We start from the raw sequence: 22,231 nt of genomic DNA, 5'->3' as shown, positions 1-22,231 counted from the left end.
GTAAATTTATTGATTAAAATAAATCAAAGGACTGACATTTCCCCTAAAAAACCGTCCAAACAATAATACTCAGAAATTGACAGTCTTACAACCAGAACCAGAAGAAAATTCTGAGCTATTATTTATATTTATCATAGGAATCCAACAGTGTCATAGAGTAAACAATCTGATATTTGAGAATTCTCAAATTAACATTGAGAAACTTAATTTTAAAATGCTAGATATTTTTGAATTAGGACTTTCCAAAAGCCTTTGATATGAAATATGGTATTTGTAAGTCTTCAGAGTAGTTATAATTATATATTACCTGTATTCCTTGCACATTTATATGCACTAAATAATAAGCATTCTTTGAAGGAATACATATAGACACAATCCAGATAGTTCTTTTTTTTTTATCATTAATAACAATTTAATTTTATAGGATTAAAGAGTCTAACAGTATATCTTGTTAGATACAGTATGTCCTCATAATGTATACATTATTTCTTGTACAATGATATGAAATAATATGGGAAATATTCATGATAAAATATTAAGTGAACAATGCAAGTTAAAAACAACAGTTTCATTTTTTTTTTCCCCACCCCCCCTTCCAGATAGTTCTTAAACAAGTCAACATCACTTCCTTCTTACCTCATGCTTCAGTTCCTCCCCTTCCGCTCTCATTCCCCATTCTGGTCACACTTCCATCATCAGCAATTATCATGGACTGAAGGTTGGTGTTTTCCCCAAATTCATGTTGAAGCCTTATTGCTGTATTTGGAAATGGGGCCCCTAAGAAGGAAATTAAGGTTAAATAAGTTCAGAAGGGTAGAGCCATGATCCAGTAGAATTAGTGTCCTTATAAGAACATAGAAGAGACACCGGAGAGCTCCCCAAACCTGTGTACACAAAGAAATGGTCAAGGGGGGCACAAAAGAAGAGGGGGGCTGCTGTCTACAAGGCAAGAGGAGGGGCCTCAAAATGAAACCAAATTTTTTGGTACCTTGATCTTTGACTTTCCAGCATCCAGAACTGCAAGAAATAAATTTCTGTTGTCTAAGCTACCCAGTTTGCATTATTTTGCTATGGCAGCCTGAGCACACTAATAAGCAATCGAGAGGCCTAATGCAAACATTTAGAATACCACTTTCATACACATCCTTTCTTTAACTGCTTAACTTTTTAAAGATTTGGATTTAAGGAAAATCCTACTAAGAAGCTGAACAGATATGGCCAGGAGAGTTTCATACAAATCCTTAAATCATTCAGCCTTGCTTCTATTCTAGAATCAGAGAATGTGAGCATGAGAAGGGGCCTCAGCGACCCAAGTTTGTTGATTCAGGTTTCACTTTGATTCTGGGGTTACAGAAAACCACTCTAAACTTGGCACATCTCCTGGAAGATGTTGGAGGTCAGGTGGGGTAGTGTATAGTTAAGCAAAAGGCTTAAACATCTGTCTATGCTAAACAAAGATATATTACTGAGTGAAACACAAAACTTTTATACACTATTAGCTTGCTTCAAAGAAAGACATTGCTGATCATCATGTCAACAACAAATATCTAAAACTGAAAATTACTGTGAGCCAGGTAATGTGTTAAAGGGTTTATGTGTATGGTAATCTCCCCTATCCACCAGGACTACGTTCCAAGATCCTCAATAGATGCTTGAAACCTGGAATAGCAACAAATCCTATTTATGTTTTTTCAGTCTGACAACTGAGATGACTTCTAAGTGACTAACGGGATGGTAGCATATATAGCATGGATACACTGGATAAAGGGATAATACACATCGCTCAAGATTTCATCAAGCTACTCAGGTGTGCAAATGGAAACTTATGGATTGTTTATTTCTAAAATTTTCCATTTAATATTTTCAGTGAACCCCTGGTTGACCGCAGGTAACTGAAACCAGTGAAGCAAAACCTTGATTGCGGGGGACTACTGTATTATATAATCATCACAACACTAGAAAATTGACAAGTACTCTTAACCTTATTCTTATTACACAGCCCTATTTGCAAAAATGCAAGCATTTCTAAAATAGCCCTCCTCTCATCTCTATCACATTAGGCTACTTTATTTCCTTCACAGTGCTTTTTTCTTGTTTGCTTTCCCCCCCATGCTCCTCAACATTCTGGGCAGGGCATAACCCAGTGCCTTCCACGGAGAAGGAGTTGGGTCAATTTTTGGCCAAGGCCACACAGCTGGACAGTGAAGCATTCCGGACGGACTCCATCACCAGATGGTATTACCAGGAGAGCAGGAGTTGGAACCGGTATCCGCTAACCAGAGGCTGCCACGGTGCCTGGTACACAGTGGGCGCTCAATAAGCATGTTCAGGGGGGAGGACGGGGGAGAAAAGAAAAGAAAAGAAGGGAGGGGGAAAGGATGAATGAATGAAAACGTTTGCAGAAGGACCTAGAGAGCGTTGGCAACCATTCTCCCTCCTGGTGGCCTGAACTCAGTTCAATGTCTTCGTCAGCATTTTCCTCACCCAGATGCGCTGCTGTACAGCAGGGAATGGAGAAGGAACAAAGCCTTAAAAAACGTTCGGAAGGGGAAAGCGGTAAGAGAAAAGGGGATGGGGGAGAACAAGAAGAAAGAAACTAACCGCCTCCTTTAGGTCGCCAGAAAAAGGAAGCCAAGCAAGGCCAATTGCCATGGCGACTGTAGGGCCAGAACGGCCCCAACCCATTGGCTGAGACGCCGAAGCCAATGAGAAGGCGCGATGTTGGCGGGGTCATAAGATGGCTGCCGGGACGCCGCTTTTTGACGGGTGAGTACGGGTTATTGCAGGCTGGTTACCGGCCGGCCCGGGCTCTGGCGTAGAGAGTCCGGGAGGGCTCCGTGCGGGCAGCTGAGGGAACCAGAGTGGGCGGCCCCTCAGCTCCTCAGATGAGCTGCCGGGAGCGGGTTAGAAAAGCCCCTGGCCCGGGCCCAGGGGAGGACGGCGGGGCTGCCCGCTCTTCAGAAGGGGCGTCGCGGCGCCTTCCCCGCTCTGTTAGTGGGAGAAGGTTTCTCAGTCCCACCCCAGCCAGAGTGAGGGGGGGGGCGGTGAGGGGGGTTTGAATCGGGAAAACAGCATTATATTTACAATTGCTGTATCCCGGAAGACAGCTCCAGTTAATGGGAATGTCAGCAGGCCAGACGTCCTACGCTGGAATCTGGGGCGCTTAGTTCTGTGTCCGGGAGGGGATTCTCCCCGTTTGGGGATTGGAGTGTGGCACTGCCGCCAGCGAGTCTGCGGAGTTCCGGGTTGTGCAGCCAAGCAGGAAAAGGTGTACCTTTATAGAGCCACCCTTTTGCAATCTTGAACATTGTAAGTATTCTCACAGCAGAATCAACTTAAAATGAACCTTGAAATGTTACTGGATAATTGTAGAATTCCATGTAGGTCTGGGGAAGTGTTTTCCATGCCTCGACTAAACAAACACTTTAATTAAAACATATGCATACGTGGAAAATCCTACTAAATAGTTTATCTGGATAAGCAGATTGTCAGTTTCAATTCGAATTCAGGCCTACGATCACTTGTACTTTCTGTACCTTTTTGAGAAAAGGCAACACATTTATTTCATAAAAGTAAATAAGACATTTTTGTTAATGTTTATGTTACATGCTTAAAAATATTTTAGTTAAGTAACCAATTCCAAGTCAAAAGAACTGATTATTGTGTAGATTATTTAACAAGATCTTTAGATTGTTGAGTGGTGGCTTATGCTTGTTTTACAGGTAAGATTAGTTTTAGATCAGACAGGGTTCAGATTTCTGGGATTATTTCTAATTGAATATGAAATATGAGAAATAAGACAGCTTCATTTGATGAAAATGGAATTTAAATTCTGGAATATTAGAGACAGGAAACGTTTAGCCATGGAGCCGCTTAGATTATATCTTTTGAGTTTTGGTTATAAGCAGCTGCCTTGTCTTCCAGAAAATATGACACTATTACTCAAACCTCTGATTGTGACTTTGATGTATACAATTTAGTATAGCATCTTACATAGTTTTTTGTACTTAAGAAAAAAAATTCTTAACCAAATTCTAACAAGTCTATAATTAGAGGCTAGAGTCATTCTTCAGACCCACTCTTAAATCCTTGTCTCCATGAATATGTTACCACTTATAACTTTGGCCTCTAAAAATTCATAATGTAAAGGCTTACATCCCTATTTTTGTGAAATGAATAGATCACAATGCATTAGACAATTAAGTTGCCTCATCTGTAAAAGGGGTATAGATAGTGATTCCTAGTGGAAGGATTGTTGTGGAGATTACTGGTAGACCAAGACTTGCCACATTGTTTGTATGCCATGTGTAGCAGTGACTTGCTTTGTTTCCCCTTTCTGGTTCTGTTTCTTCCGTCTTCTGTTGTAACTAGAGTTTCCTTCCCCTTCTCAGTGTCCTGAGGTACAGAGCCTTTCTGTAAACTAGTAGTAATCTTGGCTGGGTTGCTAGGTAGAAGGAAAAAAACCTTATCTATTGGGGTATTGGGGTTTAATAAGAATTGGATCTCACTAGGAGAGAATGGAGTGTTACAGAAAAGAGTGAGTGAGCTGGGTCTGGGCATTTGGGGCACTTATTGAGATCATAAAGAGACATTTTAGAGCTTCAAGACATCTCAGAGATCATCTGAGCAAACCTTCATTTTATAGCTTAAGAATGGAGACCCAGACAAACACAGTGGCTTGCCACTAATCACGTTGCTTAAGACTAGAAACTGTCTTCTTTCAAGACAGTGTTTCCCCTCTGTAACCAATGGTTCCGAATCCTTGCACAATGTAGAACCATTTTTATTATAATTTGATATCGCCATAGATGCTGTGTTTTGAAAGATTGTGTCTACTATATTCATTAATTGCTTTTCTTATAAAAATCAGGCCTATAGCTACTAATCAGAGTCTTTGATGAGCATGTGGTGAAGAATAATGCTTCACTGAATTTTTATCTCCTCACCTAATGATGGATGATACTGTCTCACTGGCAGGAATAATAAAATATGTTGGGCTTTTTGAATATTGAAATTAGCTTAGAGACCCCCATTACCATCTTCATAAAGTTTGTGAAAACCTTAGATTAGAACTGCTGAACTGTATCCTGTTCTTGATGCATTGTTATTTGACCCAATATACTAAGTAATAATGACTATGGTTGATTTTCAAGGGCAAAAGAAAACTTAGCTATTTAGACTAGGACCGTACATAAATATTTTCAGTTCACAGTAAATTGTGTCAGGCCAGGACTAGAGATGCATTCTGTGCAGTACACCCAGAATGTTTTTGAGAATAATTGTGGGATGGAATAAATCTTGACTCTGGAGGTAGAAGGTGTCTAAAATGAAGAAGAAGGTAATATTCAAAACCTTAGAGAAAAAACATTTTCCTTGGGGCTAAAATAATTAAACTGAAAGTTATTTGTGTTGTAGGCTAAGAAAATGAAAGCTTATGATTTAATACCTTGACTGTTATAAAGACCTGGCTGTAATCTGCACCAAAAAAATTAAGTTTCTATTTCTCTGGTGTTCCACATCTCTTGAGAATGTCTGAGTGAATTTTCACAGTTAATGGATAATTTGGGATTATGTGCTTTAAAATAAAGAAATACACTCCAAAAGGCACGAGTAAGAGACATTTCAAAGAAATGCAGAATCATCCTTTAGAGCAGCCAAAACAAGAATACCAGGAGGCCTAACATGGTGCCAGTTGGAAGCTGTACGAATGACATATATATGCTATGAATAGAAAGACAGTGTTTTCAAACATGAGCCCAAAGCAAAAGTCACTAAGTAGCCTCTCCATATTGGCTGATTTGTGATTGAGCTGCTTCTTACATGGGCAACTCCATTTTGAGGCTCCACAGTGAGTGGCAGCAGTTATCTGTGTCTGTGAGTGGCTCCTGAGTCTCCCTTGTATTCGTTTTTTTTGTTGTTGTTGTTGTTTGTTTGTTTTTTTAACAGTCACAGGAAAATGGCTCATGACTTTAAAGATTTTTAAGAACTGAGTTCAGAAACATACCTTATTTGAATCTTGCCTTATTTTATGGATTTGGAGGTGGATTCCACTTTTTAAAAGTTATTTTAACTTTTGTTTTTTCTTTGGGTACACTTAAATTATCATACCAGGCAAATGCCACACTGAGGATAGTTCTTAATGCCACATCAGCAAGAGCTACAAATAGGTAATCTTGAGAAAGTCCAAAAAGCCATTGAAAATGCACAACTGCTTGAAGGTTGATTAAAAAAAAAAAAGACATGCCCTCTCCAGGGTAACTGAGACTGCTCCCCAGAGAGAAGCATGTTTGGGTGCCCAGAGCATAGACTGTCACCCTGCAGAGATGCTAAAACAGTCGTCCAACAGGAAAACCTGTGCCACTGCCCATTGGAGCAGCACATGCCTTTTTATGAGCAGTCACATCTGAAGTCCAAGTTGAATGATACTTGGCTGCTGATGGACAGAAACCTGCTGTGTGTGTGTCACTCCATGAGGCTAGGGATTTTTGATTGTTTTATATATTTCTGTCCCCAGGGTCTGGAAGAATGTCTGGCACACAGTGGACATGTAAAAGCTGCTGTGGACAGGAAAAGAAGACCCCAGTTAGCATCACTATTTAAATTAAGAAAATGTTACTGTCCTTAAGTCCTTAAATGGATAATGAATCTGAAGATATATTATATGCCAGTGGCAAGTCATGTTGGAGCTTGTTACTGCTCTCCTCCCGCTACTCAGAACAGTAGAAATCTTTTTATTAATAGTATAACATGTTTTCTAAAATTGGCATATTTTTCATGATGTCTTTTGTGCTATGAGAGACTCTCAAGAGTACCTCTATTCCAGCTTTTAAAATCCACAGGCGAGGTTTAGGGATGAGTCCAGGTTTTGTGGAACCTGGGATTATATAATTTTGATTCTCTTCTTTTAAAAAAGAAATGCAAATTCTGGATAGAAATTAGGTACAGTGCTTTGGAAGGACCTGTGCAAATGAGGAGCTTTGATGTTTAAGCTCCCATCATCTTCCTGGTAATTTGCCTCTTTTTTTAGTGCTCCATTCAGAAAACCAAATACTTAAGTTTTTGTAGACACTTGATGGCAGACTGGATATCAGGGAAGTAAATGATTTGCATCACTTGCTAAATGAATACAACACAAATATCAGAAACTTCAAAACTATTTTATGAACCCTGCCTCTGACAATAGAAATGACAAAAATGCAATACATGGCCACAGAAATAATAATAGCAAAAAGAACTTAATATTTATTGAACCCCTAGGACCTCCTAAACACTGTGTTGAGGGGCTTATCTCATTTAATCCTCAGAACAACCCTATAAGCAGTATAATTAACCAAGCATTACAGATAAAGAAATTGAGGGTCAGAGATGTTAAGTGATTTCCTCATAACAACACTGGTAGGTGGCAGAGTCAGGATTCCAGTTGGAACAGTTAAATGCTGGAGTACTTCCTCATAAAGAGCCAAGAAAATATTTGGTGAGGATATTGCAGAGACCCCGCAACTGATGAGGCAGGATCAAAACCAAAAAGTAAGGTCTGATTCTTTGGACCTAGGATGAGGTCCTTAAAAGATAACAGAAATTTATTAATCAGATGCCGGTGTCTCAGAGAATGGTAATGGTTTTCTTACTAGGTTAATCACAATATGAGACAGGAAACGTGGCCGAACAGATTTCTGTCCTTCCATTTTATTCCATTAGATTGGCAGTAAGTTGTGAGTGGTACAGCCAATTTCTCTATTTTAGACATATCTTTAAGGAACTGGTTTTGGCTCAGTATGTATTCTAAAATAAATTGTACCATGGAGACCAATGAAAATGTACTCAAGTATAATTTTAACAAATGATACAACTTCTGATTTTTAAAATCACTTTTATTAAACTTAACTGCTAATGGTTCTCTCTACCTGTATAGCTGATGATAAATGTTATCCTGAACTTTAACATTATTTTCCCAAATATAGTATTGTTACTCAGGAAAACTGTATGTTTTTGTTAAATTGTTAGGATTATATTTCGTTTAGTATTATTTTAGCAAATAGTATTAAATTTCAAACTAGGTACTACCATGCCTTCCTCAAACTTTTTACCATAGCTTAAAATTTTCCTTTAAATGATTATTTTCCTGCTCCTTAGACAATAAGCTCCCTGAAAGTTTTATTCATTAAAATATAGGTAAAATATCCATCTTTATTTTCTCTAATTGATGAAGTTTGAATATGGTATTTAAATTGCTTGCAAAGTATATTATTAGGCTATTAAAATTCTTGGGCAATGAATGCTTTACTGAATTTCATTTTTTTTAGATAAAACTATCCATATGTTAGAGAATCAAGGTCCTACTTTCCTTATTTGTAGGTATGTGTTGTAACCAACTTGTTTAAACTGCTTTTAAACTGTTTTTGGTTTTTACACAGTGAAGATTTTAGTTATTTTAATACAGAGGGTTCATCCCATCCCATCCCATTTCAGATTTCAAAAAAAAAGTTTAGGTGGACTGTTATAATCCCAACCATTGTTATAATCATTAGGTTCCTGGGGAGTCTTCTAATGTTTTTAACACATTAACTACCTAGTCAGTTGTATTTAACTCATGCTAGTTTTGAGCCAGGGGCCTCATGAAGCATATATAACTGCAGTGGTTCCTGAAAATCTTGCTTGTTGATCTTCTTATTGTTACAGTTAATATTGACAATTTAATTGCATATAACTCACGCATGGAAAACAACAAAAAATAACAATTTTTTTATTAGAAAGGATTGTTTTGTTTCTAAAATTTTTATTCTATTTTCATAATAAAATACCGTGGCCCCAAGGAAAAAATTTTTTTTTCTAGTGTGGCAGTCAATGTGTTAAAATAATTTCCATGGCTATTCTATAAGACTAAATTCATCTTTTTCTTCATAGAAGAAAAGATGTGGAGTGGGCTGCTACCTTCTGGCCTAAATGAAAGTGATGTTGAGTCAAATTCTGAAGATGAAGCCACATTAGGGGACTCGGGACTTAACTTACAGGAAGATAAAGAGGATGGAACCATTCAAAAAACAGAAATCTCAGATTTCCCAACAGATGAATCTAAAACTGAAACAAAGGCAAATGTAAATGCGTATGAAGAGTGCCCTTCTGGAATTTCCTTAAATATGTGGAATGTAGGTTTTCTCTGATGTGCTTTTTAACGCCATGTGTACGCGCGCGTGTGTGTGTGTATGTGTGTGTGTGTCCCTTGTGTGTGTCTGCCTTGGTTAAGATGCATACGTTCTTGGGACCTAACAGGTAGGGAAGATGGACTCAGAATACTTTTGCTATTCTTTGAGGCAGTGGCCACTTTGATACTTGCTTTTATTTTTGTTTTGTTTTCATAAAAAAAGGAAGGAGAAAAAAAACGCTATGTAGGATTAGCTGTTTTGCCTAACATGAATACATGAGGAATTTCTGTTTTTATTTTATCTCTTTTATCTATGGACCTACTATTATCTATACGAGTCGTTGAGTTTCACTTTTAAATTATCAAATGACTTATTTAGAAATAAATGAATATCAAAACTCAGGTTGTGAGACTCTCAGAGACTAGAGTATCTCAAGAATTGACTACTTTTGTTAGATTGGTATCTTTATACATGGTAGGATATAATTTTTTTTTACTTAACATGTTTTTAATTACATGTTTTTCTGCAAAGTATATTTGCTTCTTATATTTTTTTCTTTTACATAGAAATTTCAAGAATTGCACAAAAAACATTCTGAACAGAAAAGCTCAACCTCAAGATTCAGAAGGAAAAAAAGAAAACGCTCCAGAAAAGGTGTTTTGTTTTAATTCAGTTTGTCAGTAGTGTTAATGCTAAATTGTGGCTCAGTTCAGCTATTTTTTGAAAACATAATTTTGAAATAACAACCAAATACACAGGTATTGACACTTTGTGAATTCTTTTCAGATAAATTGAAGAATGAAAAAGAATCTCATAGGTGGGTAGAATTTAAAATAGTTATTTATTCTAGACAGATGTAGAACTTATCCAAATAGTTGAACTACTTATCTCTGATAGTGATCAAACGTAAGAACTAGTAGTTGTAGTATAATTGTAGTAACCAATTAAAAACGGGTAATATAATTGTAACTAATTAAAAACCGTACAAATAAAAATGAATACATTTTATGTAAAACAAAACTTATTGTTTATCTTCTTGCAGTGAACAGTCCTCAAATGAAACCCAGTGGAAGGAACTTACTCAGTATTTTGGAGTCAATGATAGATTTGAACCCCCTGTTAAAAAGAAAAAAGTTGAGAAGGTAAGAACTTTTTTACTGCATCTTACATTAGCTATAGGATATGTTTTTGATTAGCCTTTCCTAAGGTACTTGTCTTTATTAATTTATTCAGTTAAAAAGTTCACATGCCCTCTGTGTACCAAAAAGATGCTAGATAAACAAGTAAATATATAGTTACAAATAATTAAGAAATATTAAGAAGAAAAATAACAGGTTGTTGTGAAAAAATTAAGATGGATATCCCACTTTAGCTTGGGTGGTCATCCTTTCTTAGAAAATGCCATTTCATGGAGACCTGAAGGTGGGAATAAAACCATCTCTATAAAGAATGCTAGTGCTGAGGCATGGGGAAAGGTCCTAGGGAAGAAAGAGTGGTCCTGGGAACACTTGGCAAACTGTAAGAAGGCCAGCCTGGCTGGAATGGGGTCAGCAAGGAGGAGGGTAGCCCATGATAAGATTAAAGACGCAGGCAGGGAGGGACCAAACTGTATAGGGGCATAATAAGGAAATGGCTTTTATTCACAATGTGGTCAAGAGTCATTAAAACGTTTTAAGTCAAAGGAGTGACATGGTCTACTTTATGTTTAAAAAGATTGGTCTGGCTGTTACATGGTGAGTTGACTGTGAGGCAGCAAAAGTAGATGAGAAGAAAACAGGACACTTCTAGGCACATGAAGATGGTGGATTGAACAAGAATGGTGCTGCTGAAGGTGGAGAAAAGTGGATAGATTTGAGGTATAATACAGAAGTAGAATTGATGATATTTGCCTCTGGATTGCTAATAAGGTGATAGGGAAGGGGAGAGAGCCATTCCATCTTTTGCCTTAAGCAATAGTGTGAATAGTGATGCTAGTTACAAAGATAAAGTTTGGGAAGGGAAAAGATTTAGATTGAGGCCAATGCAAACTATAGTTTTGGGCATGGGTATTACGGAAACAGAGTACATGGTTAGCATAATGAGGTGGTGCCTCAGGAGAGTCTGAGCTTGAGATACACATTTGGAGTAGTCAGTCTCTAGGTATATTAATACTTAGTAAAGGCTTGAAAGAGTGAGTAACTCACGTATTCACATAGGTGAATGTTGACAGGGCAATGTCAGTAAACTCAGAAAATCAAGTGTGGAGTGGTAGAGCTAAAGGTGCAGGGGCTAGGTGAAGCCCAAGTGTATCGTATTCTGTGTTTATAGACAGATGCTTCTTCCATGGATCATTGCTGTAGACTACTATGTGTACTCAGAGATCTTTGCCATTATTCTGTTCAGTCAGTATTTCTTGTGAAAAGCCTCTGATTGTAAATCCATCATTGGTTGGTATTGTGTCATTGAGAGTGCACACATTAAGGAACTGTCACAACAGAATTTTATATGTGAGTTTTTTGATTCCAACTTTGCAAAGAATTCTTATTCTCTAAAAATAGTCCCTAGAATGCTAGGGAGTTGGAACCCTTTTGGCCGCAGCTAATTACTGCTGCTGAGCAACTTCCTTTTTACAAACATTGTGCAGAAATGCTAAATTTCTTACAAAGAAAGATCACTGGTAGAGTTGAAACTAAAACCCAGGTTTCATGACACCATACTCAGTTTCCTAGGCTCGCTGCAGAAGGGTTGGTAACTGTTTGAAAGAAAAATTGGCATGCTGTTGACCCTTGTGGTTTTGGTGGACTGAGAGGAGTTGCCTTGTGAAGGGGGATGCTCTTGACTATACCAAATCTGTTCTAAAGCATCAGAGAGAAGGATCATGCTGACAGCTTTGGCCCATGAGCCATCTCTGGCAGACCTGCTATATATAGTCTTAGCCACTGACTGGATTGTTCTTTTGAGAGAATGAATGGTTAAATATTGGTTCTACTAGGAAATATTTTTAAAGTTTTGCTTGTGAATTAGTTCGTCTTTGATTTTCAAGTATTTACAGTATTTGTTATGTTTTCTCTTAACTATAATGACTTTAGAATGTCTAATTGTTTCTTAGTAAAGTTAAAGCCATGAAATTAACTTTGTAGCCATTCCAAAGAGTAGAAATTCAGAGAAATTTTTTTTACAAACTATCTATATTAAAATTTTATTATCCTACATATTAAATTGTACCTTCTTGATACTGGGCAGAAATGGCTAACTCATTCATTGTCTAGAGTTTAGAATTTGTGTGGAGTTCCTTTAATACAGGATACTAGGATTCTTTGTGCAAAATCTTTTAAACAACTCACTTTTAGGAACTACTGTTCTATTTCACATTATGCATTAAATGTGTTATAGAAGAAAATTATAAGCCAAACACCGTTTTAAATATGAAATCTCTTTTAAGGGAGACTGCCAGTAAGTCCTTTTGTACTCACCCATTGATCTATTTTATGTTTGGGTGTTCTTAAGAGTAGACATTTCTCCATATAAATGGCATCTGGCTAAGAAAGTTGTGGCAGTCTTCTAAACAAGGAGACTGACCTGGCCAGGCTTACATCTGGCCAGGATTTTGCCAGCACTTAACGTCTTTCAATTAAACACAAGCATAAAAGGAACGGAAGGATTTAGTGAAACCAAATTCTTTCATATTCTCTTGGTAATTCAGTATAATTGCATGCTAGCAGGTCCCCATTTGTTCTTTCCTTGGGATCACTGTTTTATATGGTATCCCTTTTGCTGTTCTGCTAAAGTCTCTACTGTTAATACAGCAGAGTAAATAAACTTAAAAGAATGTCCACATTGGCAGCACCAAGATAAAAGCCAAGAATAAATGTAAGTCCAGCAGATAGTAACTATTGCTCATGAAATCTAGAGAGGATCATGAAAATCCGTGATGCAGTTTGGGCAAAACTAGCATGGATTTCCATCCATTATTTTATTTCTCTGGAGCAGAGTTTGATCTGTTACTGTATCTCAGAGAGCCTTTTTATTTTGTATTCACTCAACCCTCTAGAATGGTAAAACAAAACAAACTTCTTAATCTTACATCTATCATGCAGTCTTTTTCTTTTTTTCCTGTTCTTTTTTTTGTTTTGGAACACTGCCAAGCTGAAACTGTTGTTCAACCAAGAATGTCTATTTACAACACTGCTGTCACCTGCTTCCCAGACAATGCAGAGGCTTGTAGTTTTTAAGTGTAATCTTCCTAATATCCAAAGCTGTTTTAAAATGTTCTTTGTATTAAATACAGCTATAATTGTGTTTCTGGCAGCAGTTCTGGGACTTACTAATAATTCTGTAATCATAACATAATTATTTCAAATCTGTGGGAATTTCTTTAGAATAAATTTCACTCATTAATTTCACTATAAATGTCTCAGATATTCTTTGGTTGAATCAATTTGATTAGTCAGCAGTCATTATTGAAGTAGTTTTACATATACCTAATGGATACTTTTTGGCATGAAAAACCAGAGGTACTTTATTAAATTTTGGAGTGATTGTACAATGTCTTTGATGATTTTTTATAGTTGTTTATGAGAGGAAACTGCTATAGTGTAGCTTTTTCAAACTTATTTTTTTCTTTAGCAGAATGCTTTTTCCAACCAGATACTTACATGGTTACTCCAATACATAGATCAATTAAAAGGCTTGCTACCTTGAGTGGGTGGGGAGAGAGGTGTAGGAGTGTGAAGGGAGAGGTGTGGGGGTGTTGTAGTGGTATCATGAAGTTCCCCTAGTGTTGGTTAGAAAGCATTCTCTCTTGATCCCTATGTAATCCCTGTGGAGTCGGTAGGTAGGGCTAATAGTAGTCTTGTAATACAGATGAAGAAACTGAAGCTCAGCATAGTTTGCCTAAGGAAACAAACAGCAGGTAAGAAGTGAAATGAGACTTTAAACCCAAGTCATTTTGGTCCCAAATTTAGATTTTTCTGAAGTAACAGTCGAACTTAGTTTTTACTTACTCAAATAATTTAAGTGGCTATGATTTATATATAAAGGTAACACAATCATAAATAAACACATGACTTACATATAAAGGTAACTCTCCCCCAACCCTTTATGGAGAAATTACCTCATTTTTTTCTTCTAGTTGTTTAGGTCCAGTGAAGCCAACTTCAGTAGATAAGTCATAGGTATTAACCTTTAAAATTAAATATAGTATCCAAATGTTTAGTAGCAAAATTTCTGTAGAAATATAATGTGGTGCAGTTTGACTTTAGGAGCTTTAATCGTGTAAAGATAGTCTACATATGCACACATGGATGTTAGTCCATAATGTTAAACCTAGTACCCATAAATTTCTTAAATATTTGTAGTCATGTCTTTTGACATCTGCAGTAAAACTTTGTTAATTAGAGGTTAGTTGTTGCCTTGTGGGAACCTGTTTGATATTGCCCTTAGATGAATTTTCCACCTGTGGCCAAATTGCCATCCCAAAGTTGCTTTGTCTGCGTTCAGATGTATCTTAAGCTATATTTTGATTCTGGCCAAAAAGCAACTTAGAGGCACATGAGAACACTGCAAGTTGTCGGCAGCACTGCTGTGTCTACTGCCATGCCTGTGGTATGGAAGATGTCGTCGTAGATAAAGCAAATAAAGGCTACTCTTGGGTCCAACTTAAAATTTGCAAAAAAGCCTTATGCTCAAATTCTGTTTCATGAGACTACTTACTGACTCTTGGGTTGAATTCTTGGGTTTTTTGTGCTTGGATCTGAGTTCTTAAAGAACTATGATGAAGTCTGTAACCAATAGAGATGAGCCTTCTCTTTACATTAATGGTATCCTGATATTTAGATAGTAATAATAGAAGTAGCTTATTATTTATTGGATGATCACTATATTCTAAAAACTTGGCTAGGTATTTTACGTATATTTTCTTTAACCTTTATGTTAACCTTGTAGAAGATGTGGTTTTATTCTCTTTTTACTGCATGCGAGGTAACTGTAACCCACAGAGGTTTCCACACTCATTCGGGGTTGCTTAGTTCATAAGTAGAGGAGCTGGTATTTGAACCCAGGTCTGACCTTGCCAGCTGAGCTCTTTGTAACCTGCTATGAACTTAACGATCTTAAGGAGATGGAAATGTTTTACAGAGGATTTTTTTTTTTTTTTTTACTAATATAAGCATTTTGAATGTACTTGGAATGTTAATATGTTCTTATAGAAACAAAGTTTGAATATACATGTGGAACCAGAAATTTTTCAGAGCTAAAAGGCATGATTATACTTTACTTAAATAAATTGCCAGAAAAAAAGGAAACGGAGAAAAAGAAAAACAGTTGTATTGAGTGAAACTTTGTTGAAATTTAAAAAAACAAACAAAATACTATTGAAAGCGCTAAAAATGAAGTTGAAAATGCATTAGAAACTTAGGATTTTTATTTCTAGGAGGAAATTTTGATCATTCAAGCCACTCCTCTCATTATCTCTAAGGAAACTGAAGCTTATGAGTCAAGTACTTCATTTACCCATAGCTTTGACCACATTGTCTTTAGTCTGGTGCTGCCAATATATTTTGCCCTCACCGTTAGATGCTGCTCCGAATGGCTGGGGGAATGGCAGTTGGTTGATGGTGAAAAGATAGATTTGTAATTTTCACTGATTTATTTTCAAGTGGAAATTATACCTATAAGCTCTGCAGTTCATATGATTTTCTAGAAAAGAGGAGTGTTCTTGCTTTTTCCCCTTTGTGATGTTAACTTTTAAATTGTGGCTCCATGGTAGCCAAGAGGAAATTAGCAAGTTGATGCAGCAAAGTGACTCCATGAGCAGACCACCTGTTTATTCATGGGCATTGGTGGCAGAAATAGAGTGGATGCCTTGTTACGCACTGGTCTGTGCTCATTTTAGGTCCTGGTGTAAAGGAATGCAATACCCAGATCTTACATAATCTCCGAAAGCCTAGATAATTGAAAGGAACAGACCTGCTGTGTGGTACATACAGGACAGGCTTAAGAATGGATGCTGTTAGTGACCATGTTGCTGAGATGAACAGGTCTGGGTTGATGGATTGCTTGGATGTGATTGGATAAGGTCTGGGTTGAGATATTAGGCTATCCTAGAATTTGTGGTACAAGGAAATTGAAGTTTGATATTAATGTATTTCATATGTCTCAATGGCATTTCAAGAACTACCTAATATTTTGCACAGGAAGGAGAGAGTATTGAAATTACATTTTTTAAAGAAAATAACTCTATTTCCAATATAAATTTAAGAGTAAATATAAAGTTCTAGGTACAGGTACTGTACTAAGCTCTGGGAACCCAAAACAGAGAAGATATTATCCATGCCCTCAAGAAATATATATTCTAGTAGAGGGATAGATTATATCAAGTGCAATACATGTGACCCTTTTTTTAATCCTAGGGGCATTATTATTTCAATATTACAGTTGTGGAATTCTCTTGGGAACTTTTCAAAGCAGTGGATATATAATAAATGTTCGCAGTTGGGATGGAGTCCTTTCAGTGCTAAAGCGAGCATGGATAACTGCACTGTGAATATTAGCTCTAAGCACAGACTGAGTGAGTGCCTCCTGGGCAGAAGGAACTGATTAGATTCTGGGAAAAGCCAGTGACATACAGTCTGCCCTTGTTGAGCTCTTATTGAGCATAGAACCCAAGGGGAAGACAGAGGCACAACTCACTGCAGTGTGTCAGACCAGTAAGTGCTGTAGGGACACGAGTTATAGCAACAGCACAGAGTGGAGGACAGAAAGAGAAGATCAGTTTGGAAATTATTCTAATATTCCAAATAAGGGATGATCAGGACCTGAAGAAGCACAGGAGGACAAAGTGAGCAACTCTGCCAAAATAGAGCTCACATGGGAGCAGGGCTTAGGAGCATTAAAAATGAGGATTCAGTCAAGGGTGACCTAGTAGGAGGAGAAGCAGGGCAGGAAGAGATGAGTTTGTTGTAGATACAATAAAATGGAAGACTACCTTGGCAAGGCCTTCAATATGAAGATTACTAGTAAGTAGGTAGAGATGTAGATTTTGGTACAGGGGAGAAGTCAGATGTTTTGAATTAGAAATATAAATCAGCACATGAGAAGTAAGTGAAGCCCCAGGATTGAGTAGATTACTGGGGAGAGTGAAAAGTAAGAAGGAAAAAAAGCTAATCACAGAACCTTGAGGACTTCTAAGATTAAGGGACAATAAGAGATAATGGATAGTTTTAAGAATGAGAGTGTAGTTGACATAAATTTTAGCCTGCATCAGAACTGTGTGGATTGCTGGGCCCCAGCCCAGCGTTTCTGATGCAGGGAATTTGCATTTCTAACAAGTTCCCAGGTAATGTTGATACTGCTGGTCCAGAAGGTAAACTTTGAGAACCACTGGCTTAGAGTCTAGTTTGATAAGGTTAATCATGGGTTGCAAACTAGAGAGGGAGGATGAAAGAGTCTAGGAAGGGACTGAGGAACTGTGAGAATAAATATGAGAGTGCCAAGGATTAGGTTCCAGATAAAACAAAGTAGGCTTATTGGGTAGGAGGATAAGTGGATGAATTATATTTAGGAAGCAGAATTCTAGATTGTGAAGCTTGGGGGTAGAGCTTTCATGATATCTACAACATGACCTATAGCAATCCTCCTCAAAGTACTGGTCTGCAAAGATATAAGGAATGTGTGCCTGAATAACTCAGTGTACTATCTTCCTCAGTGAGAATGTCTTCTTACCTTCCTCCTGCCCAAAAGTCATGTAGACAAAACTGTGCTTAGTCATGAAGCGGATTTGCATTCTGGAACAAACTCCTTATTTTTCCCATGGATTGACACTGTACACTGACCAGAACTGGTACATAGGCACTGGCCTAGAGTATAGACTTCTGAGGTGGGTAGAGTTAGAGGTCCCTGAAGATGAAGAATGTTGGAAAAGTGAGTCCAGGATGGTGTTTGGACCATGAGGAGAAGAGTTATGCAGAAATACCAGAAGGGGAAATTTCTGGAAACTAGTAGATGATCACAGGACAAAAATCGGAGAAGACCATTAGAGCCATATGGCATAGGGTCAAAGACTACGAAGAACTATTGAGTGAAGGTCTCTAGCTGCAGTGGGGAGCAAGGAGAAACGCCTGTTGGCCTCCCAGGTACTTAGGTGGGGTCATGGGAAGGAACAGTTTTCTCTTAACAACAGACATCAGTGACGACCTCACTGGTCTTGTTTCTGTGGTCTTTTTAGGCAAATTATGTTGTAGTTATTTTTTAAGTTTCATTTCAACAAAAGCTACACAGGAACAAAATTTCTCTCGGTTGACTAGCATAATCAAGCATATTCTTAGGACTTCTGTTATTAGATAAGGAGGAAGAAATCTGTAGTAGATACAATATTAACTGAAAATGTGGAAGTTAAATGATGTACTAAATAATTCATTGTTAGAAGAAAATTTTTTCATAAGAATCATATTAGACTATATTTTAAAATTTTTATTACCTGTAATAACTATTTTCATAAGCTAGAACTCATATTATTTAAGTCTGAATATCTTTTCATAAATGTATCATGAGTTTTACCCTAGTCGGTTTGGTAATCCCATGAAAATTTCAGTTATGATTTCCTGAAGTATATGTCATTTCCTCCCATGTTTAATATTCAGCCTAATGTCCACAAAGACTATGAGGGGCTATTAAATAAAAGTCTTGAGTTATAGAAATGGGCAGTATAGACAAGGAGGAAATTGTGGTTGAGAACGGAGGCTCTGAGCACACCTGGGTTCACATGGTGGCCTTACTACTTACAAACTGCCTTTGGCCAAGTTAGGGAGTCTAAACCTCTGTTTCCTCATCTTTAAAACAGGGTAACATTACTATTTCATGGAGTTGTTATGAGAATTAACTGAGCTTTCTTATAGTACTAAGCCCAGGGTCAGCCACATATTAAGCACTCCATAAATTTTAGCTATTATTATCATCAACATTATTATTGTTATTAAGGGAAAGCATAGGCTTTGGAGTCACAAAAATCTGTATTTGCATCCCCTTTTTATTAGTTCAAGAAGTTATATGACCTTGGGTAAGCTATCTAATGTCTCTGAGACTTCTGGCACCAGTGGGCACGGTACCAACTATCTTATGGGGTTATTGTGAGAATTAAGTGGTCTATGTATGTAATGCATTTGGTGTAGTCCTGTGACATAATCTTGGCTAGCACATGTTTGCCTTTCCTTCCTGCCTTTAATTTTTAGGTTTCTTTTCTTTCTAGTCAGGCCTTGAAAAGAGGATAGACCAAGCTGTGGAAGAGTGGAATATTGAGAAGGCTGAGGAACTCAGCAACCAGCTAGCTACTCGAGAGGTGAGTCATACTGATGACACATTTTCTGTGTTTCCATATTTTCTAAAATGAATATGCAGTCATAGAATATGCATTCTTTTTATGATTATTAAGTTCAGCATTAAAATATTTGACCTAAGATTTTCCTGCTCGTCCGTTTTCTTCCCTCTTATTCCGTCATTTACTTTGAAATGTTATGTTTTATTTTTGTCTTTATTGTTTTTAAATTATTCTGGTCAAAAATTTATGTTGGAAATAACTCATGATTGATATTCAACCTTAGATTTTACCTAGATCAGAAGATTTTTTCCAGGTATGATTAAAAGGCTAGCTTTCTTTTTCCATTTGCATCTTTCACTCAGTTTAACTCTCCCTGAGGGCTGCTATGTATTCTAAAATCACATCCCTCAGCCTTTTCTTAACCCCTGCTAAAATGCTTTCTTACTTATGTGCGGCACATCTCCCTCAGCCCTAAAGAATTCTCAGGCTTTTTTTCTATAGTATAAAACTAGTAGATATGTTGAATATTCTTTTTCCAAGAAGGCCACAAGAAGATTGTGACTTATACTCCCCAGGGCAGGGGGCTAGTATTCCGCCAGTTGAGAATTAATGTCACATATAAAGAGCTCAATATTTGCATGCATTTGTTGTTGTTGTTGTTGTTGTTTTGTAATACCTTTTTGTCCTTTCTAGGAAAATCTTTACCATAGCTTTTATTTTAGTGCCCAGATCCTTACCTCATTCACTTCATACTTTAACTACTCTATTGTGTTTAGTTATGTAGAGAGCATAATGGGTTATCTGTGTAAACTGCTGGCCACACTTGCTATTGTATGTAACTCACTTGCAGGTAGACTTTTTTCCTAAACTGAGACTAGAGATAAGTGTATGATTTCAGCAAATTCTTCTATGGAAATACTTTTATACTCTTGCATCATTAGATGTCAAAAAATCTGTCACTGATGGCTGTTAGTTTGATTTTTGTGTTTTTCTTTCTATTTTTGGCTGTGGGCCTAAAGTATCTTGTAAATTTTACATTTTCATGTAGAAAAGAAAACAAGCTCAGAAAAGGGATTCAGAAATCATCTTTTTTTCTTTAAACCCTTGAAAATCATTTGTTACATTAAATACTTCTAAGGGCTGGTTCCAGTGGCTCATGCCTATAATCTCAGCACTTTGGGAGGCTGAGGCAGGAGGATTACTTGAGGCCAGGAGTTAAGACCAGCCTGGGCAACATAGTAAGACCCTGTCTCTAAGGGAAAAACAAAAAAATTAGCCAGGCTTGGTGTTGCATACCTGAAGTCCCAGCTACTCGGGAAGCTGAGGCAGGAGGATCTCTTGAGCCCAGGAGTTTGAGGCTATAGTGAGCTATGATTGTGCCATTACCTTCTAGCCTGGGTGACAGAGCAAGACCCTGTCTAAAAAGAAAAAAAAAAAAAACCCACTTCTGTGTACAATTCAACAGTGTGAGCGAGAGAGAGAGAGAGAGAGAAGTGTGTGTGTGTGTGTGTGTGTGTGTGTTAGAGGCTAATATAAAGAACTTTATAAAGCCATGGGCTTCAGTTAGGGGCATAAGCAAGAAGTAGCATAAATAGCAGTTACGTGGCCTTTCAAAAAATAAAATGACATTTTTTATGAAGTATTTTTTTATTGTGGCAAAATATATAACATAAAATTTATCATTTTCACTACTTTTAAGTGTACAGTTAAGTGGCATTAAGCACATTTACACTGCTGTGTGGCCATCACCACAATCATTTCCAGAACTCTTTTTATCTTGTAGAACTGAAACTCTGTACTCATTAAACAGTAACTCCCCATTCTCCTCTCCACCCAGCCCTTGACAACCGCCCTTCTGTCTCTATGGATTTGACTACTGTAGGTGTCTCATATAAATGGAATCATATAATATTTGTCCTTTTGTGTCTGGCATATTTCAGTTAGCATAATGTCCTCAGGTTTCACCCGTGTTGTAGCATGTGTTGTATTTGTTACATTCTGGGTATGTGTTGCATTTTGTTTATGCATTCATTCTGCAGTGGACACTTAGTATAGCCTCCACTTTCTGGCTATTTTGAATAGTGCTGCTGTGAACATGGGTGTACACATATCTGTTTGAATCCCTGCTTTCAGTTCTTTTGGGCATATAACCAGAAGTGGAGTTGCTGGATCATAAAGTATTTTTAATGTTTACTTTTTTTCTTTCATCATTTTCCCTTTCCCATCTTACAGTCCTTCCTATGCCTGCAATTTGACAATTACTCCATTTCGTCTCTAAAGTCGTCATATTTTGGTTCATTGAGTATAGCTTTCATTGTATATAATAGCATTTTATTACTCTATTTTAGAATAGAAAGGTAGACATTTTAGATTTTAATAAAGTGAATTTGAAAGTATGTTGAATGTTGCCACAAACTCAGTAGGCTTTCAGTGTTAATTCTTGGTTATTACAATGGCTTCTTCAGTATGAATAAGATAGGGGTCTTTAAAATTCTATTCAATAAATAGCATCTATTGTTTGTTAGTAAGTAGACTATTTTGGCATTGGAACTTATATGTCTGTAGAAGTACTGTTAGAAACAGTGGCTTTGTTTCTTGGTCAGCTTCAAAGTATAGTTACTTTCAAGTAACTCTGCCTAAAAGTATAGCAAAATTATACCAGTAGTATATTTAATCTCCAAATCTTGGAGTTGACCATGAAAATGTCAGGGAATGGCGGGGAGGGGCAGTGCTTGTGGGTTTGGAAGAGGAAGAGACTCCGGTGGGTGGATACCTTCTGTGACTGTAAGGGTGGGGA

General features: G+C 37.2%; 1 protein-coding gene across 1 annotated transcript in view; it reads left to right on the top strand.

Annotated features, from left to right (window-relative positions):
• The first annotated feature begins 2,730 nt into the window (after nt 1-2,730).
• The window catches only part of FAM204A (family with sequence similarity 204 member A), a 33,158-nt gene continuing 13,657 nt past the window's right edge, over nt 2,731-22,231 (top strand). The window contains exons 1-6 of the mRNA XM_069460235.1: nt 2,731-2,766; nt 8,905-9,146; nt 9,710-9,797; nt 9,930-9,960; nt 10,186-10,285; nt 19,366-19,455. Of these exons, the coding sequence (XP_069316336.1) occupies nt 8,913-9,146; nt 9,710-9,797; nt 9,930-9,960; nt 10,186-10,285; nt 19,366-19,455 (543 nt within the window). The 5' untranslated portion in view covers nt 2,731-2,766; nt 8,905-8,912. The remainder of the gene's footprint in view (nt 2,767-8,904; nt 9,147-9,709; nt 9,798-9,929; nt 9,961-10,185; nt 10,286-19,365; nt 19,456-22,231) is intronic.

Source organism: Eulemur rufifrons, chromosome 28 (genome assembly GCF_041146395.1).
Source record: "Eulemur rufifrons isolate Redbay chromosome 28, OSU_ERuf_1, whole genome shotgun sequence".
NCBI lineage: Eukaryota > Metazoa > Chordata > Mammalia > Primates > Lemuridae > Eulemur > Eulemur rufifrons.
The sequence above is the reverse complement of the archived record's forward strand: the minus strand, read 5'-3'. Positions and strand labels throughout refer to the sequence as shown.